We start from the raw sequence: 20,688 nt of genomic DNA, 5'->3' as shown, positions 1-20,688 counted from the left end.
AAAGATAAGCTAATTGTTCTGAAAATTTTCATGATCTTTTACAGAGTTATCTGGGTCACAACTCACAATGTGCCCCCTGTCGTACTTTCCACAACTTGAATGAGCGTGTTGTGTATTAAACAATAAGATATAGTTGTATCAGATTCATGGGGTCAACACTTTAAGGCTATTGCCTCATTAATCAAGCAGATTTAAACGCTTCCTCCACCACCAAAGGATTCCTAACTTCCTGTGAGACACACGGGTGTGTCACTGACCCCCACTGTCCAGCAGTTTCTAGTCTCCCTGATAGGACACCCCCCTACCAGTAGGAGTAAAAGGGTTCAAAGGTCATTTTACTACAGTGCCAAATGTTTACAGCCTCTCAGCTTCCTGGCTGGAAAGTGCTGGACGAGTCATTTACCTCAGCTCCTGAGCCTTCAAGTTTCCAAACAGTCAGTTATTTCCTTCATATTATAACACCAACATAAGAATTAAATGTTACATCACTTGTTTTGGAAGTTGGGGCTTGTTTAGGTGTGGCTGACGGAGAGTTGGATGTGTGTGTGTGTGTGTGTGTGTGTGTGCGCGTGGCGGGGGGAGGGGTGCGGGTGTAACAGTCGTGGTAAGTCATTGCAACAACACACAAATGAGAGAAAAAGCTGAAGGATTTTCCTGCTGCTGCTGCTGCTGGATGGATCGATGTCGGACAAATCAACAAAGCAAACATCAGCAGCACTGCAGTTTGGCTTCACGTCAACATCTGGATCTCTAAGTTCCTCTGAGGTGACGTGTGCGAGTGCGCGAGGGCAGGGGTCACGGAGGCGCACGGGGACGCGCGCGCGCGCGCGGGCACGGTGCGCTTCAGGTCAGCTGTTTGTGCCGCGTCCGAGGTTTCGGGGGTGACGGCTCCTTTAAGAAAGCGGAACTGAGCCTCAGCGTTTGACGCGCAGAGGATGTGGGCAGGAAACGCCATGCAAGAAGAGAGGAGCGCTCACGCTTCCCAGCGCCGTTGCACAATACAGTCGGATCAAAATGCGCTTTAATCCGCCACGCTGATGTCCAGCGGCGGCCCCTCAGCTCGGATCTCCGCTCCGCCGCCGACACAGCGCCGCCTGGGAGGAACCGCCGGCCCCGGCAGCCGAGCCCTACCCGAGCCGGAGCGCAGGCTTCCCAGCCCGATCGCGTAGAAAACATCGGGGCTGGTCAGCGGGTGGCAGAGGAGAAGCCTTCGTCGCGGAAAAAGGAGGTGTCTGCCTTTCCCCCCCCCCCCCCCCCCCACCACCACCACCACCACCACCACCACCACCACCACCACCACCCCACCCCGCAGCCATGAGGGAGTACAAAGTGGTTGTTTTGGGGTCGGGCGGAGTCGGCAAATCGGCACTGACGGTCCAGTTCGTGACGGGCTCCTTCATCGAGAAGTACGACCCGACGATAGAGGATTTCTACCGGAAGGAGATCGAGGTGGACTCGTCCCCGTCCGTGCTGGAGATCCTGGACACGGCGGGCACCGAGCAGTTCGCCTCCATGAGAGACCTGTACATCAAAAACGGCCAGGGCTTCATCCTGGTCTACAGCCTGGTGAACCAGCAGAGCTTCCAGGACATCAAGCCGATGAGGGACCAGATCATCCGGGTGAAGAGGTACGAGAGGGTGCCGATGATCCTGGTGGGCAACAAGGTGGACCTGGAGGGGGAGAGGGAGGTGTCTTCCGGGGAAGGCAAGGCGCTGGCCCAGGACTGGAACTGCCCGTTTATGGAAACTTCGGCCAAAAATAAAGGATCAGTCGACGAACTGTTTGCAGAAATAGTCCGACAGATGAACTACTCGACTGTTCCCAGCGGCGGCGATAAGTGCTGCTCCTGCGTCCTGCTCTGAGGGAACACAACAAAAACAAAAAAACAACACAAACTGTGCATCCGGGCTGTGTTTGAGCTTCTACCCCCCCTCTCGGCTTTCTGTTTATCATTTTCTTTCTTTTTTTTTTCTGCAAAAAGTATTCTCTTTACTCACACTGTTGTCTTATTGTTGCACATAAACAAAAATCGACGAGGACAACAATCGATTATGTATTATAGTCTGGAAAAGTGTTTACATGACAAAGTACTTGAATGTTTTTGGGATTTTTTTATAGCTTTGTATATGACACTTCTCTGGAAATGTGCCTCAATGGGAATGTCTTATTGTGAAACCTAAGAGACACGTTGTTGTTTTCGTTTTCCTGTTTTGGGGGGGTTTATTTGTTGAGTTGTACTGTTCCATCTTTCTGGGCTGGGTCCATCTGTGTTGGAGATTGGTGTTGGTGAGCCACATTGGGGCCAAATTCCCAGGGACTGGGCACTTTTGGGGCCTTTTGGCTAAAGAAGGAGACCTGAAAGCATTTAAAAATCTCTCCTGAACGTATCAGTCACCACTCAAGCCTTGCACATCCAATCTCTATTTAGTGTGATCCACCCACAAAGTTACTGTATTTGAAGCTGTGGACTGTGGTGGAGTTGTGACGCCTACATATTTTTTGATGTTTTTTTTTTTTGTTTGTTTGTTTGTTTGTTTTGTTTTTTTTAACCCTCCCCTCTGTGGTCTGGTGAAAGTGGAATTATCATGGAACTTGCACTTAGCTGAAGGTGTCCCCTCCTCAGTGTGCGCAAACAAGGACCATTGCTGTCGCTGCATGGGGGGAAAAGCCATGACCCCCCCCATGTCAAGTGCCTTTCCTAAGAAAACTCCTGTGACTGTGCCAACTGATGAGCCCTACTTCCTCTGCAGTGCGTCTTGATGGCAATCAGAATTTTTTAGCAGTTTTTCCAAACACATCCGGTGTCAAAGTGAGAAGAGCCTCCTCTTATTTTACTGTCAGGAAGCTCAGCGTGGAAACAGGCCTGTGCGTCAAGGGTCCGATTCATGCCGTTTCTCAAGGTACTCGTCCAACCAGAACATTATGTTTCAGTGAATGGCAAGCCATGTCTGTCTGTATTATCTAGGTTCTGCTTTTCTAAAAAAAAATGTGACATTTTTGGATTTACTGTAACTGTAATTCTCCCTTTGGACAAATCTCCTGCCATCCACCTGCCGGTTTCAAAGACTTGTAATACAAAATGCATTTTACATAACACTGTGTGCAATGATTGTTTTTGCTGGGAACATAAAGGCTTAAATAATTTACTTCAGGGCCACTTTGGACTGGGGCGCTAATAGCCTGATAATTGATTTAGAAAAATTAAAAAATGTAAAAAGTAAAAACATGTCATAGTGCCAGCTTCTGCAATGTGATCACCTCCTCTACTTTATGAACCCAAATTGAATAACTTTAAACAGGTTAGATGAATACGTCGACCTTCAACGGCTCGTTAGCATTATAAGATGATCCCAGTCTCTGTGGCTCGGATGGATAAATAACGTTTTCAGTGCAGTTGTTTGGTTAGTGGGAAGGGTTTCCAGTAAGTGCGTTTAGGTCTTCCCACCGCATGTTTTCAAGGCTGCAAGTGGAAGACAGAGAGGGCTTTCTTTGTCCGCTGCCAAGTTCCATCAGCCATACATACAGTAGACTGGCACTTCGTAAGTTGTTCCTCATACTGGCCAATGAGCTTCTGCGTCAAAGGTCCGTCTTACTACAGAGATTTAAGGTTAGGTTACCAGATTCAGTCTACAGATGTGGTGTCACTTCAAGAAAGTGAAAGTAGCCTTTTTTTTTTCAGAGTGAGAATCTGGAAGTAAAGTAGTTCATAATTCATAATTGCAATTATAGTTAATTTTATCAGGCTGAAAAAAAGATTTAGTTAGTCACGTAAAACTCAGACTGACCTTTTACGGATTAGGTCTATTAGTTTTTTTACTACAATAAAAAAAAAATATATATAAATATTTTCACCAGGAGTCTGTAGATTGACATGAAAAACATGTGTGAAACTGGTTTAGCTGGCCTAACACATGGCCAAATGTGTGAAAGATGCAACCTAACTAAAGAGTTACAAAGAGCAGCAGCAGGATGATAGTATAAGGGGGAAGTTGGCCTGTGACCGCCTGCAAAATGCTGTGTCACATTTCATGCCCATGTGTTGTTACAGTATGAATGTCTATGTATGAAATAGCGATGGTTGTCTGAACGAGCCGCTGGACTTAACTGTCACCATCAAATGGAAACTAGCTCCACCTTAACTGCTTACAAAGTGCAGCACTGTGGTGGAGCTCCCCACGTAAACTCACTAAACCTTGCATATTATTTTCTTTTTTAATGATGGATGATGGTAGTCATCTACGATATGTGCACGTGTGGTGCGTAAATATTCTCCATGTCTACACAAGATCATATCAGCTGTGTGTTGGTGATTTGCAGAGAGACGCTGTCACACATGAATAACAGTTGAAACGGCGGCAAGACCTGGAAGCACCTGCAGTCTGTTAATAGATTTTAGGAAAATAATGAGAAAATAACAGTGGAGGTTTCATACATATAAAGTTTTGCCTACATTTTTAAATATTTAGATTAGGTTTCATATTTTGAAACAATATGGTGTTACTTTTCCTACTATTGCTACCAGGGCTTTCTTTCTCAACCGCCCAAATATAGATATAATGTCACAAATACAGTTTTTTTGTTTTGTTTTTTTGCATCTCGGTGCTGGAGAATTGCCTAAAATATGACACCTTCTTCTGCTTACTGAAATATTGCACAAGCCCTTCTGTTCACGTTCTTTCCTGAATTTCACAAGCTGCCCAGCGTAGCACAGGCACAGCTAATTCTACATGTAAGAGAAAAGCACTCTGCAAATTGTGTGAGGCTTTCATGCCTATAGTCTGTGCAACATCAGCATATCAGCATGCAGACCTGATCAAAAATCAGCTCACTGGTATGTTGGTTTTTGAGAATATGGGGGAAAGGAAGGGTGGATGATCAGGTACTTCCTGTGCTGCAGTCACTTCACCTCAAATCTATGTTGAAAGAGACATGTAGTTCCTCTTAACCGTGTAGAAATAGATTGCTGGCATTGTCACAGTTTGTCTGTCCTCATGACCTGCAATGCTCTCAAACTGTTTCTTCAGTTCAACCTGACCAAAACCTCACAACAGATTAAGAGTGAAACATTCAAAAATGTAAATGAAGGATGAAAACAGGAATAGAGAGGGAATGAGATGAATGTCACTTGTGCACACATGTGATCGGGTTTGAGCAGAAACGCACGGTCATATGACTCATTTAGTTGTTACAGTCATCTGGTTACCCATGAGCTGTTTGGACAGCCTGTCTGCCTAAGAAATATTACCATTTTAGAGGATCATCCAAATAGCGTGGCCATCTTCCAACAGCAACAGCAGATATCTCTTCCTGTAACACCTTCTCTGCAAATGTTTCATTAATAAGCAATAGGCATTACGGGTTTTTGTGCCTAGACAGTTGTTAAAATACTGAACCACATGACTCAACCCAGACGCCCAGCCTGACCCCAGCAGAGAGAATGAATTTAACCAGGGAGAAAATGTTCTTTTCATCTTCTTTCCACAGCCAAAAATCGTGCTGCCTCACAGTCTACACTTAGGTTCTACCAGATCACAGTGATACAGCGGAGTTCGTAAACATATGGAGGGTAACGTACGGTCATGTAAGTACATCACGCTCACTATTTTATGGAATCTTTAGAGAAATAGCTCAACATTTAGGACCAACTCCTGTAAAATACTGTCTTGGGGAAGCTAATGAAAAGTAGATTCCAGTCTAGTGTATTAAAAAACATTTTTGGAAACTGATATTTTTGGCTTTTAGATCTTCTGATTAGTTAGCAATGACCCTATTTTACAGGTGTTATGCCAAACTAAACATCTGGCTTCGCTGGTGCAGCTGTGATCTCAAAGCACAGAGTAATATCAGTCTTTTGATTAAACTATGAAGGAGGGAAAATGTCTACATGAATGCTATAACATACTACATACACTGAAAAGCTATGGAAGCTCAAAAACACCTTTTGTGCTATATTTATATGAATGTTTTTTAGTGTAACTAACACACTATCAAAGAAATATTTTTTCAGTGTACTCTGATATGCAATCGCTTTGTGACTAAAATCATTATGTCAGTAGAGCCAGTAGCTTAGAGTAGCAGTAGAAAGTTAATGTTAATGGGAACACCACTTAACTATCATTATTTAATCTGCTGTCACCCTCATCGCATCCTAATTTAAGAGTCATGGTATTAGTTTCCATTTTGAAAACGCTTCCAGGGGCATGAAGGGGCAAAGTGGTGCTCCTTTTGACATCCGCAAGATGTCAGAGATTACATCGGCCTGTTATGGTAAGAGAAGCCGGAGAGAAGTAACTCATTCATCTGCATATTAATCAATCCAGCTGTTGTTGAGCGGCGTATCAAATCTGATCCCACAGCTGAGTCACATTGCTGGTGAGGTTAGAAACTGGAGTACCCAGCTATCCTCAGGAAATTATGTCCCCTTAAAAATGAAACTATAAATTCTTGATCCCTTTTTGAAGAAGTATTGACATGTATTTTGTACAATTTAACTAAGAGCATTGTTGGTTAGGACTTTTTTGTAGTTTGTTGACAGCAACAACAACATAGAAAAGACTATAGCTTCATCACTTTATATTACTGAAATATAAAGATATATAAGGAGTATTTTGTTTCGTCACTGTTGAAGTGTATATTTCAGCATTTTTGGCGGCGCTTTAGGGGAGTTAGAAGATAAGAAAGACAGGACATGCACAACACATAGATACACATTTCCAAACAAAGTGACAGAGACCAGTCCTTGAGAGCAACTGAAACATCTGCACATGATTGACCGCGGTATTCAGGGTCTTATTTTTCTTGCAGCGTTTCCATGATGCCTGCAGGAGTCAGATTATGTTCAAGCATGGATGAGTCACTGTGGCCTTCAAGAGAAGAATCAAGAAAAGACCTCACATATCCAGGGACTGAAATAGACTAAATGCTCTGCGTCTGCCTCTCACACTGAACGCTGAGTGGGAGGACACAGCAGACACACAGAGGTGCTCTCAGCTCCCCCACACTCATCCTACATCCTATCTCTGTTTTCAGCCTTTATACTCACACCGTTAGGCCAGTGAATGCCTGATGTACCTGTCTACATGTGTGTACCTGAATCTGCTTCAGGGATCATGATTTTGACAGAGTGGCAGCATGTTCCTTATCTGGGAAATCTGAGAATCCACTATTCTAACTTAGTAAGACTCTTGTGGACGTAAGTGACATTTTTATGTATTATCTACATCCACAAGAGGGCAGTCCTGTTTGAGTGACAGAATAGCAAGGACGGAGGATGACATCACATGCCAGTATGAGCTACCACCATTTATCTGAGAGCTGTTTTGGACAGAATACTGAAATAGATAAATTCATATTTGAGGACAGATTATGTCCCTTATAAGGCCGTCTCCTCTAGCACTGATTATGGGATTTCCCAGGTAGAAAATGGAAGCACTATTTATTTTTTTCTTTTAGTGTAGGTCTCATGTACAAGTGAGGCTTGACTTGGATTTTTCAATCCCAGCAGAAGAAAGAAGCTGTAACTGTGTGGTGAGACAGCGATGCAATCTGGTAAACATATGGAAGGTCAAGTAGTCTCATATGGTTGCACTTCATGGCTTTATCATGTGCTCAACTTTAAAGGAGCAGCTCATCGACTGGGGTGTCTGTTCATTAAAGCAATGGCTCATAATATAAATACTGATATCTTTTTTTTTTTCCTTTTTTGAGTTTTTCTTCTAAGGCCACTACTATTATCAGTGCTTATATTAAGAAACTGAGCCTTCTGGTTTAAGGGTGTTTTCCTTTCCTTTTTTGAGCTCCATGTATCTGAAATTCTTTTGAACAGCCATTGAAAATGCTGTGGCTTGTCTCATGATCAAGAATCTGAATGCTTTAGTCTGATGCATATCTGGTTGTCTGACTTGCATTCATGACTGATGCGACCAATTTAGCTAATCTACAATCACCAATAATATTTATTTACAAATTTAACACGTATATCTGTGATTGTACATGATTTAGCTTACCAGTTAAAGGATTGTTTGCATCAGTGCAACATTGCTAACAACACAGGGGTGCAAAAAAAAAGAAAAAAAAGAGTATTCTGGACAATGGGCATGATCACAGACTTATTATCAGGTCCATTAAAGGAGTTTTGATCTGTAAGATCAAGTTTAAGTGTTTGCATATGATTAACCGTGGAGTTATTTCACTGTGGTCTGATTTTTCAAGCAGTGGTGTGTTGCTGCCTGTAGGAGTCAGATTGTGTTTAGGCCTTGATGAGTCATTATTCAAGAGTGAAGAAAAGACCTCACATATCCAGGGACTGAAATAGACTAAATGCTCTGCGTCTGCTTCTCACACTGAACGCTGAGTGGGAGGACACAGCAGACACACAGAGGTGCTCTCAGCTCCCCCACACTCATCCTACATCCTATCTCTGTTTTCAGCCTTTATACTGCAAATGACTGATGGAGATGCCAGTTAGTTGGTTCGAGTTTCTATGCGTTGTGTGTGTGTGTGTGTGTGTGTGTGTGTGTGCATCTTCATGCCCCTGCAAAGCAAAATGTCCTTGCATGTCAAAAAAATGTACAAACACATCTCTGGACTGTTTCTCTTTCTTTCCACAAGAGGGCAGGCAGGTACAACTAACCAAGTAAGAACTACTCAGACAGGAAACACACAGTGTTCAGCCATAACATTATGGCCATAGACAGTTAAACTGACTCACACTGATTATCTTGCTTCAGTGGCTCTTTTCAGTGAGTGGGAGACAGCAAGGCAGCAAGCGAACAGTTTGGTTGTCAAAGTTGAAAATGTTCACGTGTAACGTGAGCAGGTTTGACATCGGCCAAATTGGGTTGGCCAGATGACTTACCTACCAAAAGTGGTCCAAGCAAAAGGATCACAGGCAGATAAGACTCATTGGTATGGTGTGGTCCCATCCCACAAAATAATTACTGTGGCTCCAATAGCCTGAATAGTTCATGCTGGTTGGAAAGGTGTCAACATGTTGCATATGAGGTTGTGGGGAAGACATGACACAAGGATGCGTTACAACAAAGAAAGGTTGGGGATGCTTTGAGAAATGTTCTCTTGGGAAACTTTGGGACCTGCCATTCCTGTGGATGTTACTTTAACACCTACCACCTACCTGATAAATGATAAAAGCATGCATTCATGGTAAAGTAGGGAGACTGGACGTCCCCGAGTGGCTGTGGTTCGGGTTAGCCTAACCCTAACCCTTTACTCCTTCACTTTACGTTCTTACCAAGAATGGTAAGTAAACAGATGCCAGTGCTAACAAGCAAAACTTGGTTACAGAAAACTGGTTCTCAAGGGAAATTATTAGTATTGCTAATCATAATTATCATTAAATATTAACAATTCTTCACATAATATGATATTAAGTCAATTTCAAGAAATTGGGTTACATGGGAAAATAATAATTCAATCATGGTAGTTATTTATGACATACTAAAGCAAAGCAAAAAATCAGTTGATTGATGGAATTTCTCAGCAGCATTTTACTGTATTATACAGTTAATCTGAAATTCATAAACATTAGCTAGCATTAGCTACCTTCAGCTGACGGAGTAATACTGTTATTGTAAAATGAAGATTGTTTGAGTTATTAGTTCGTAGAAGGTACTGATGCTAAACATCTGTTCTCAAAACACTGACGGGTTGGAAAAGCCTTGTCCTGATGGCAAAACTCATTCAAATCTTCCTCAACATGTGAACTGATGTATAAACACATTTCTTTTAGGATTCATAACATTTCTGCCGTCATTTAGTCCTTTGCTTTTAGGAAACATGACAAACTTGGTGGATGGTGTTTTTTGTCATCGCTGGATTGGCCATGCGCAACAGATGCAAGATAATACTTCTGACAAGTAGACAGAAATATCCCTCTGGCTTTACTTTCTTCCATCACAGACAAGCTGGCTCTTCTCACTGGAACCACCAGGAGCTCAGACTAAAGCTGCATTTTGTCTTTTAATTTGTCAACCATCTAAAAATAAAGTTGACATCACAGGTATGGCACTCAGAAATGTTTCTGGTTGACCGGCTGTTATCTCCTTTCATACTGCTGTGTTCATTTTATCCGTGTGTGTGTGTGTCCGTGCCTGCTCGTCCAGCTGCCTTGGCTGTGTCTATGCAGAAGTGGACCTTGTTTTATATATCTATGGAAATAGTGTCAACACTCTCAATCACCCCGTTGGCCGTAGGCATTGCAGAAACTCTTCGGCAAACAAACTCGAATATCCACTGTGGTCCCGTGTGACTGGCATTGCATTGCACTTACACAGAGATGTTTTCAGGCTAGATTCCATCCACGGCACGGCTAAATATATTTAAAAGAGATTTGCCAACAAAAGAAAGAGCTCTGTCGGCCTGTGGGAGAAAAACCTTGATCCAGTCATGTACCTCAAGGCAGCCTGCAGTGAGATCCCTGTGTCCAGGCAGAGAGGGGGGCCACGGCTGGAGCGCGGCTCCAGTCTCATCCAGCAGAGGCAGGGGGCAGGGACCAGGCTGTACCCCTCAAGCCCCACCAGCTGCCTTCCAGGAAGCACTGAAGCCTGCAGACCTCGAGAGCAACAGGGTGTGGACGAGCCACTTCATGTACAGATTCCCTTTTTTCAGCCATCTGTCCTGCCGAGCGCCAACATGGTCTACAGGTAGGTTTGTACGCTCCATCTGTAAAAACCAGATTATAGAGCACACACTTTTGCAGATTTTTGATGACTAAAACTCAATTTCATGCATGCAGCTGTACGCATGTGGTGTGTGTGTCAGGGGGCTCCAATTTGTCTGATTTCTAAAACAGTAAAAGTAAAGAAATAGCATGAGATGTGTTAACATGCTGGTCACCTTTGGCTAGCTGTTTCCTCCTGTTCCCAGTCTTTAAGCTAGCTGTCTGCTGGTGGTATGGCAGCCATGGAGCCAATAAAGTGTTTCAAGCAAACAAAGAAGCGTGCTGGGCAACAATATCAAGCACTTTCCTCACCAGACTGTAGTACATTAGCTGTAACTTTTGGACAGACTCAAGCTTTCTGTTTCCTGTATTCTCTTTTTGCTAAAGCTGTTTGCTGCTAAGCTAAGCTAACAGGTTGTCTAGCTCCAGTTTTTGTGAACAGACTGGTGCAGTTATCTATTTATCGGACTCATTGGTAAAAAAAAAAAAAAAAAAACTTTTTTTTTAAAGTTGTTTTAGTCTAATAATTTCTCTCACGGTGACCTCTTCCTGTACTCCGACAGAGTTCATTTGAACATATATATCTATATGTGAAAAGCTTCATTTGAATAATTTTATTGTGAGCGTCATGATTTGTTTAGAATAAACTGAGTTCTTCACCGTTAGAAATAAATGGTTCTGCATCCACTTTAGTTTCCCTGCTATGAGGCCGAACACCTGGCAGGAAGACACATCAGAATACTAGGCACCTGTAGAGACTGCCACAATAAAGATGTCAGCCGCCATCATCAGATGTACTGAATTCAAACTGAGATAAGATCGTGGCAAACGCAAGTCTGATAATGACGCCGATTGTGATGATGATAATGGGAATATTGCTTATGGGGTGACGGTGATGATGTGATCGGGTGAGCAGATGAGGACACTGATGATTTTTGGTGCTAAAGAGGAAAGTAGGCAAGCCCCTAATGTGGCAAATGTAGAACATATTGATGAATGACCTTGTATTTCCATTCAAATTCTCATATTGTCACATTCTGAGTTGAGTGTGGTGTATTTCACGCATGTTTGCTGCTGGCAGCGGGTGAAATTTGTAGTGCTTAATAAGTGTGACAATTAAACGACCGATTTTTCCTCCACAGTGTTGTACATGCAGTGCATCACAATGACTTGCACTCTAATCTGTAGCACAGGGGAAAGGCTATGGACATGGAGGGAGGCAGAGCCCGGTGCTAAATGGTGATTTAGAAATAAAGCAGATAAGAGACAGACAGAGGATGTGAGGGGAAAAACAGCACTACAGGGGCAAATACAATGAGAAAGAAGTAATCGAGAGGAGAGAGGATGGGACTGCTGCAGCAGTGACGTCACAGACAGCCTGAAGAGGTTTCCCTCCTCATTGTCTCTACAGAAGGTTCGTGCTGATAAGATAAGCTATGTATTAGATGTTGAATAGCCTTTTGAGCCTGACAGTAAAATGTGAAACACATAAAACCTTTAAGGGAGCAACACACTGTTTACAGGGCTGTAATTATGTGACATGGAGGGTTTTATTTAGATAGCTGGGGCTATTACGGATATTATGAGAAAGGAAAATTGCTGTTCTCCGTATAAATAGATGCAGCACGTTGGCGATAAACAGCCAGTGCCCCCGAACTATGCTGACAGATGTTCCAAACTGCGGGAAATCAGGGGTTAGCTTATTGTAGAAGGATTTGTCAGTCTGTGCAGAGTCATGGCCGCTCATCTAACTCAGGGAGCAAACAATATAGAGGAATGTGTCTTAGCAATGCTTAAGAACTCGATAATAGGTTCTTACTGGGACAATTAAAGGCGGAGTGGTTTGCTTCAGGGTAACAGCGTTATTGCCTGTTGGGGATTCCAGCCAAGAACGTAACAGTTCTAGTTGACGCTTTTGACTGACACACTTTTAAATGGGATCGACAGGGAGGAAGTTATATCCTGGGAGGTGCTGGTGACATTACAGGAATATTTGCAACTTTGTACCTGTTTGGATATAAAGCAAAAACAATGTTTGCTGGCAGCATCAGCATTTGCATTCTGGGTCTTTGAGGTGAGTTTTCCATTATCTGTGAAAATTACCTCAATGATGTATGGGTTTATTCTGTGAGTAATGAGTATTAAAAGCCATTTTTAACGACTTTAATGTGTGTATTTACATATCATTACTGTAACTTTGTCTTCGTCACCATTTTGACTTTTCTCATTTTAATCACCACTTAATAATATTTTCACCAAGTCCTTATGATAGTTTCAAAAGACAAAATACAAAGCATTACTTGTCAGATTTCAGTGTTTGCATCACAGAGGTAGTATTAAATGTATGTCAAAACGACTAAGTTACTACCTGACTAGCAGTAGTTTAGACTTGTCTGTAGCATTTCTGTTAATTTTTTTGTGCTTAAAAATGAAGTAAAATGATGTGAATGCACATCAAATGCTTTACATTATACATAGTCTGAGTGACCGACCACAGAAAATGCTGCTGCCAACATTGTTATCAAAAAAGACAGGGCCCCGTCAAACTTACTTCTACTAGTGTCTTCTGTTATCAACTGCAATCACAAGGATATAAATAAAACTGTGTTTGCCTCAAGGCTCGGTGATGTTCAATGAACTGTGAAATCCAGCATTGTCACATTTGTGCTCAGTGGGGGAGGAAAGTAAGATACTGTGTTGCATGAATGCTGGTTAATGCTTCCTTTCCTTTTGTGACTTCAACTGCTCTGTTACTTAACATCTGCTCTGAGATGTCTGAGTTGGAGAAAGTCACTCTGGACTCCTTTTTAAGCCTGAAATGAACTATATCCTGCAACATTTCACAGTCCAGAACAGTGTTTTGGAATTGCGTTAGGGGTGAGCACTTAGGACATGATCATAACGGTTACATGGGTATAAAGAGGTCATGTACAGAAACGGAGTGTAGCATGTAAAATACCTCATTCATCGCCCACAGTGAATTTATGCGTGCCTTTGACTTTCACGTGGGTTAATATTATGGACCAGAACATGCCACCTTAACATCCTGCCTGAGGTGGTTTCCTGGAAATAAATGAACGTACACACTGACATTAATTCAGCTGCTGTGATTTCCATTCACAATGCACCTCTCTCTCTCTCTCTCTCTCTCTCTCTCTCTCTCTCTCTCTCTCTCTCTCTCTCTCTCTCAGTGAGTGTGTGGTGCCATAGTGAAAATCACTGCAGTTCTTTCAGCCACTCAGTCAGAGCCAGCAGCTTATACACACAGCTTTCTCTCTTTGCTCCACTCAAGCTGCTCATTGCCTCCTCACTGCATCTGTCCTTTCCTCTATGAAATGAGGTACCATGCATACTCTTCTCTCCTCCTCCCCCTCCTGTCCGCTTGTCCATTTCCATTCCAGGGTCCCTTTATCAAGCGAAGCTTTCTTGCCGCAAAGCTGGGAACCATAAGAGCTGTGATACTTCCTTAAGGACTTTGGAGACGGGACAAGGCTGTTCGCTGTGATTTTTTTTTTGTTGTTGTTGTTTTTGGACAGCTCCTGGAAACGCGGCTGATGCTGCTGCCTCTTTTGGGATGCAGATCTTTGCGGGACATCTGCCTGCTGTATGAAACTGCTTGATTCCTCTAAAAGTTCCAGGAGGACACACGTCAGTCAAGAAATTCATCCTGTCTGTTTCTCAGAGAACACTGACATCTCACTGTGTGTAAGCACACCTGTATCCACAAAGATCTGGTTTGTGTACAGTATGCCTGTGTCTGTCTGTGTCCATGTGCATGTGTTCATCTTCTTAGTGGAAGCAAACAGCGCTGTTTTCCATAGGAGATTTATTAGTGCGTAAATATTTGCAGGTGTTTGCGTTACAGTGATAGCATTGTCCTATTTAAAAGATATGTGACAGGAATGGAGGATGTCTGCAATTATGTGTCGAGAGCACAGTGTGGTGGTGCAGTGTTACACTCCCTGCTCCTGGGGTTGAACTAAAGGTTTAAGGGCAAGAGAGATTTTTCGAGACAACTGCTGACAAGTGCTGGCAGCCTGACAAAACCTCCTAGATCCTGTAAAGAGAAATGCACAAGGAGGTATTACAGGTAGATCTGTAAACAGAAATTAATAAATCAGAAAGAAGATAAGACCAAATTTGAGTTAAAAAAGTGGAAATGTAAAGGATAAGAAGGTGAGAAACAGGGCACATAAAGAAAGTAAAAAATGAGAAAGACAAGAGAAACTAGGGCAGAATTGCTCTCATTCTTCATGTTGCCACATTGAAGCAGCTTAAACAGGAACAAAATGAACGAAACTGAAGACAACAGCGAAACAGAATAATGAGATACCAAAAGGTCTTACAATTTATCTTGAGTCAGTTTTTTCTGTTTTAGCAGAGCATCTCTCATCTGATGGTCAAACTTTTAGACGTCTCTCCTCTAACCCTCTGCGACTACATTCCCACTTCTCACTGGGCGACTTCTAAGTGACTCATTCAGTTCCTGTTCTCCTCCATCCTTCTCCTTCCATCTCCATCCTCTCTCATATTTTCAGGTGCAGTCAGACCAGCTCAGGATCCCCATCTCAGCTCTTCATGCACTGACTGGGACATCACTGCCGCCATGCCTGATCTTGACATTAGCTCAGCTTAAGATTCTTCTTCTCTAAGGAAGCGACCGATCTCATGTCCTATCAATCCTGCCTGTGATTTCCATATGAAATTTGCTAACGCCAGACAAAACTGGCCTTGGCCACTGACTTTCAACTTCACATAGAGACAACAAAGACATAACAAAGCAGGATCGAGGGGCAGAAAGAGACTGTTATACACATTAAGGACTAAAACAAACATTTGTTTGTCTTGGAGCCGCTCTAGCGGCCTTTGCCAGCAGCCATGCAGGTGTCGTTTGCATGTACGGACCATGGGCTGAAGGCCCCGCGTAACGGTGAGCACAGCAAGCAGAATGCCACCAGCCCCAACTCGGCCAGCCAGGCCCGTGCCCGCTTTCGCACCGTGGCCCTGATCGCTCGCAGCCTGGGTTCCTTCACCCACCGCTACCACCACAACCTCAAGGAGTCCACCGCCAAGCTCACGGGCATGAAGTACCGGTATGTAGACTGATATGATGATAGAGGCTGCGTGAGAGACTACAGTCAGGAAGATACAGGAGGTGTGTTAAGTTTAGTTTTCTCATTTCTGCCAAGTCTATACTGTGACTATCAGCCATAAACCAATAGTGAATTAATATGAATGAAAGAATACGTTTGAAAACAAGACAAGAAAATAAGAAAATAAGACAAGATATTTGAGCAGTGACAGGTGATGAGTGGGATGTTGCTGAGTGTATTTTGTTATCTGCTGAAAGAAACAAAGACATTGTTCCAAGATGTGGATTCATTTTAATACCTGATATAATTATTTTGATTGAAAAGTATCCAGAGGGAATGAGGATCCCGAGCAGTTTATGTTGTTTGGAGAGCTCAGAGTCAAATATGAGTATAATCACTCAAAGGTGCAATCTCATAAAAGACAGGGCAATGAAAAAAAAAACAAAACATCATTCTCTCCATCCAATTAGACAGGTAAATAGTAAATAATATTATAAAACAGTAACTCAATAGATTCTTCCGATGGCCAAAATTGTAATTGCACTGATTACAAAATCTGTAAATAAAGTAATTTATTTTGTGAGAAGAAAGTTTATTACAATAATAACATGAGCAAAAGTAGAAGTCTTTTTTTGATATATATATTTTCTTTGACATCCAACTCGATCAAGCTTACCCTATTTGTATGGCAAAATTCTTACAGACTAGTAAAAGTGGATTTTAACATAAATAGATAATAGCAAACAGCAAATGTAAGTAGAAATTGAGTAAGAGATAAAGGATTTCAGAGTAATATCAATATGAATTCTTAAATAATACAATAACGTTACCAATGAAAAATACAACCAACATTATAGTGAAGTGTGTTCCACTTAATTATATAAATCAGTTGACAGATTCTGTACAACATTTCACGGTGCTAACATTACACTTGCTCTATAAGGACCCTCATGAGCTCATTCAATTACGCCAGCACCAGGTTGAGACTGCAACCATTCTGCATGCATTTCTCAATAACTGGCCACGCTACATTTCAGTGTGCAGAGTGTGACAGAAGAGGTGAGATTTGCCGTGATGCAGATCTCTCCATGTTTGTCTGTGTGGGAGTTGTAACAAGGCTGCGCCAAGTAAACAACGTTCTCTTATCGCAGTGAGTGGGCTCTTAACCCAGACCACAGGAGCAAAATAGTAGCTTTCACCTCACACTGTTAACTTGCTGGAGTGGGTGACATCACCACTTACAGTGTAAGGATCAGGAAAGGCACAGAGAAAGAGGGGGTAATGGGAACAGATGGAGTTAGACGGCGGAAACAAAGACAATGACAATAAAGAACAGAAAGGAAAGTCACAGAGATTTGAATGAAACTGGAGCACTCGGGTCAGTTCACAGAAAAGAGATAATAAGCAGAATTTGGGCAGATTGGATGCAGAGCAGCTAAATGTGATAAGCGTCTTCTTGTCACACAATCACATCTTGTTTCCATAACAACATTCAAATGGCCAACTTCAATCTGTTCCCAGCGCTGATGACTACATTGTGTTATCTGGTTCAGCTTTGTAATATTTTTTCTGATTGAGTGAGAAAATTGATTTTCAATTTCTGTTATCTTTTCAACTCTCTCCTAAAAAAAGTTACACACTGAAAAAAACAAAGGCTAAAACAGGCAAAATAAGCAAATCCAACGGACCCACGTTGCTCATGTCACCGTGATTTCCACTTTTGTTGGATAGGAATTCTGCAGTGCTGATGAATGAAAAGTGTGTAGCCTTTAAAATGTTTACTTGGCATTTATTTTTGGTTTGCAACACAAGGATTTTCTCATCATGTCGCTTGCCGTAAAAACAGGTTGAGGATGTTAACAGTAAAGCTTCCCCCAAAGCCCTCAGCAAATCCCCCATTTTCTCCACTGAAAAGCAAATGTTTGAAATCTCGTCTGTCACATCCCCTCTCTGCTCTTTGCTTATCTGACATTTTCTCTTCTTCTCATACCGTATCTCCCTCACTCACTTCCTCTCTAAATCTATGGATCAAAGCTGTTGGATACTTATTTTCCTTGGAGCAACATCTGACAGTTATATGAAGCGAAGACCACAACTGCACGTGCCTTTTTGCTGCGTGATAAGAAATAATGTAACTTTTTTTCACCCAAAGACAAGAGTATGTAGTACTGATGGGGAATTCTTTGGCATGTTGCATTACGTACTTGAATGCATGTGTGTGCTCGGTGTATGAGGCTCCCTGCTGCAAACATCTGAGGGCATGGCAAGTTGAAGCAGAAGATTGTAGTATGCAGAGTGAGTGAGCATAAACTAATAATATCACCATCCACAGTGTTTTAGTTGTCATGGTGACCTAAACACAGTGTATTTCTAATTGTGGTGCCCCTTAGATGCAACCTTCCAAAAGCTGTTTGACCTATTCTTGCTCTCAAAATAATGCACAAGCCCACAAACAGCACACACACGGGCCAAAATATGTGATGTAACTAACCATGCTGTGGTTTCTGGCTTCACAAGTTGTGCAGATTATTTCTGGATCCTCATAGGGAGCCTGGGCTGAACTTCATAACGGTCATTAGGCAGCAGAAGGGTTTTTGACAGTCCAGAAGGTCCGGGTGAGATTCCGCCTGGTTGGTTCAGAGCTGCGCTGCATATGGGCATACAAAAATCCCTTCTGTTGGTCCGTGTGGATGCAGCGGCCGGCAGAGAAAGCAGCATACTCTGCTGCGGATACATCTGTGTGTCGACAGTGTGAGCAATTGAAAAATGTACCTGTTAAAGTGTAATGTTGCCCGTAGCCGTCTGTTCAAGGTGTTCCACGTAATGTTTTCTTCCACCTTCGCACATTTGAGCAAACTTTAACATTTTTCAAATTTTAGAAGAAGCTTGAAGAGTTTGATTGTGAATCAACCCCATTCAAGATGATTCTACTGTGCCTCAAGCTCAATTCTTCTAATTAAAAACTTCCACGCTTCTGAGTCCCCCGGTGAAATAAATCAGTGGGCCATCAGACCTTAAAGCAAAAACATTGGTGTAACAGTGTTTTGCTAGACACAATCATTTCTGTGACTCCTTGAGTCTCCTGAATCATTGTTGGATGTTTTTCTGCTCAGATCTGTTCAGATAAGACAAAGCAGCTGCTTTTATCTCAACTTTATGTTATCGTCATAAAATGCTTTCTTTTATTAGCAGTGAAGAACACCTGACGTAGGTAGTTGGCAGATTCTTCTCCTTATTAAGCAACAACTGAGCAAGAAGACGAGGTGTTTGGATGCTTGTGACTGAGGATTACACAGTAACCTGCACCTACAGCGAGAACTGATGCAACCTTTTCCTCTGCCTGTTTATCCACAAAAAAGATAATCGTATGCTGCAGCAGGATAGAGTATGTGTGTTGACTTCATGCCAATCATCCTGTATTGGGCTGTTCTCCAAGTTTTCCCATCAAAAGTCTTCATCAGTAAAAATTGTGTTTTATATTTCCACGCCATTTACTTCAGTTCTTGGCTCAGCTTTTGTTCTGTGATGTGTTGATCCAGTAATAAGAGCCAGGGCGTCACGCAGCAGGAAGCCTGTTGCATGGAGCTCCACTCTGCCTGAGGACGAAACAGACCCCTGGGGATAAGAACTGCCCAAATCTCTCAGTTAAAAAGATAGTTAGGTCTGCATGGCCTCTGCATTTTAATTAAAGGTTGCAACTTAAATGGCTTTCTTGAAGTATGATGGCTTTAAAATGGTTGAATTTTTCTCTAATTGGAAGAGCTAAAACAGTCAAACACAGATGTGTTTACTAGTAATGTAAAATGATGGTAATTGAATAAATTTGGTTGGTTGTATTTGATATTATCAGGTACACCTAAACCAAGACATTGATTATAAATTTGCCCGCCCCCCAAAAAAGTCTGCTGTCATTCTGTATCAGAAATTAAGGATTTGTGTAGATTTTAAAATATGTAATATGTATATATATATAGCCTTGTAATACAATTAGTTTTGGGTTGTGCGTTCTTGTTGTTTTTTAGTAATACTAGGAACTAATGAAAGTGCTTCACAGTGATTTCATCCGACTGATTTCTTAAATATTTAAAAAAGAAAGAAAAATCTATCCAATTTCTTTGTGTCCCTTGGAGCCAAATACAGGATGATGGGCATGAAGTCAACGCTAATGCTCGTGTGATAGTATGAGTTTTTTCTCCACAATGTACAATGTACAAGAATGAACCACTTCAGATCTGCCCATGTTTTTCAGTGCAGGATGAACCCACAGGCCTCCAGCTTCAGTCCCTAAAATAGTTATTTTATGTGACGTTCTCTTGTGTTTTGTTTTTTTTAATGTGTGAATTCTGTCGAAGCATTTCAAATAACCTAGCTGTGAAATATTGTGTACATGCACAAGCTGGTATGTGTTTGGGTCTGTGTGCACTATATAAAAAGTTGTTGACTTCAACTCTCTGGAAAAACAAAACAGAATGTCTTATCCAAACTTTAGCTCATTATTGCACACACGCTCTCTCTCCCACAGTCTTGCTTAGACAAACAAATATACACATTGTGCATCCCCTGTAGGGAGCTGGCTGTCATTCCCGATTTCCTATTCTGTCATAGAGAGCGCTTTATCTGTAGAGGACGTTTGATCTGCTCGGACTTGGGGCTTGGACTTGTATCTCTGCATGTTTGAGTCTGTTGCTGGAGCCTCTTGGTTTCTGTCGCTGTCTCTTTATAGCCTCCCCCCCCCCTCTCTATGGCCATAAGGCCTATGGGCTTCATCAGGGATCTTTTTGTCCCACAGCAACTGACTTGCAGCTCTTCTTTCTTATTTAATCTATTCATCTTGCCTTCAAAGTGCTTGATTTGACTTCCCTACTTTCTTCCCACACAGGCACAGTCTTTGATATATTTAGAATATGAGTTGCCTT

The 20,688-nt window shown here is 42.2% G+C and overlaps 2 protein-coding genes across 5 annotated transcripts in view; both read left to right on the top strand.

Moving 5' to 3' along the window:
- The first annotated feature begins 640 nt into the window (after positions 1-640).
- Positions 641-3,187, top strand: LOC115057192 (ras-related protein Rap-2b-like). Of its 3 annotated transcripts, none has more exons than XM_029524114.1 (2): positions 641-1,449; positions 1,501-3,187. In XM_029524114.1, exons 1-2 carry the CDS (start codon positions 1,315-1,317, stop codon positions 1,861-1,863), a joined length of 498 nt encoding a protein of 165 aa, XP_029379974.1. In that variant the 5' UTR covers positions 641-1,314; the 3' UTR covers positions 1,864-3,187. The 3 variants fall into 3 exon arrangements, with proteins under 3 accessions (XP_029379974.1, XP_029379975.1, XP_029379973.1); XM_029524115.1 differs by having other exon boundaries at positions 643-1,374; XM_029524113.1 differs by having other exon boundaries at positions 656-3,186.
- A 7,204-nt stretch (positions 3,188-10,391) lies between these two features.
- kcnab1b (potassium voltage-gated channel subfamily A regulatory beta subunit 1b) overlaps positions 10,392-20,688 on the top strand; it is a 30,998-nt gene continuing 20,701 nt past the window's right edge. The window contains exons 1-3 of one of the 2 annotated variants that reach the window (XM_029524112.1): positions 10,587-10,662; positions 14,216-14,384; positions 15,218-15,772. In XM_029524112.1, coding sequence (XP_029379972.1) covers positions 15,558-15,772 — 215 coding nt within the window. In that variant the 5' untranslated portion in view covers positions 10,587-10,662; positions 14,216-14,384; positions 15,218-15,557. Of the gene's footprint in view, positions 10,663-14,215; positions 14,385-15,217; positions 15,773-20,688 lie in introns of both variants that reach the window. The other variant, XM_029524111.1, reaches the window with a different exon arrangement.

This window comes from Echeneis naucrates, chromosome 17 (assembly GCF_900963305.1).
Source record: "Echeneis naucrates chromosome 17, fEcheNa1.1, whole genome shotgun sequence".
In the NCBI taxonomy this organism is placed as follows: domain Eukaryota; kingdom Metazoa; phylum Chordata; class Actinopteri; order Carangiformes; family Echeneidae; genus Echeneis; species Echeneis naucrates.
The sequence above is the reverse complement of the archived record's forward strand: the minus strand, read 5'-3'. Positions and strand labels throughout refer to the sequence as shown.

What these genes read in the sequence shown, in the direction of transcription:
- LOC115057192 (XM_029524113.1), top strand. Translation starts at nt 1,315, where the DNA reads ATGAGGGAGTACAAAGTGGTTGTTTTGGGGTCGGGCGGAGTCGGCAAA.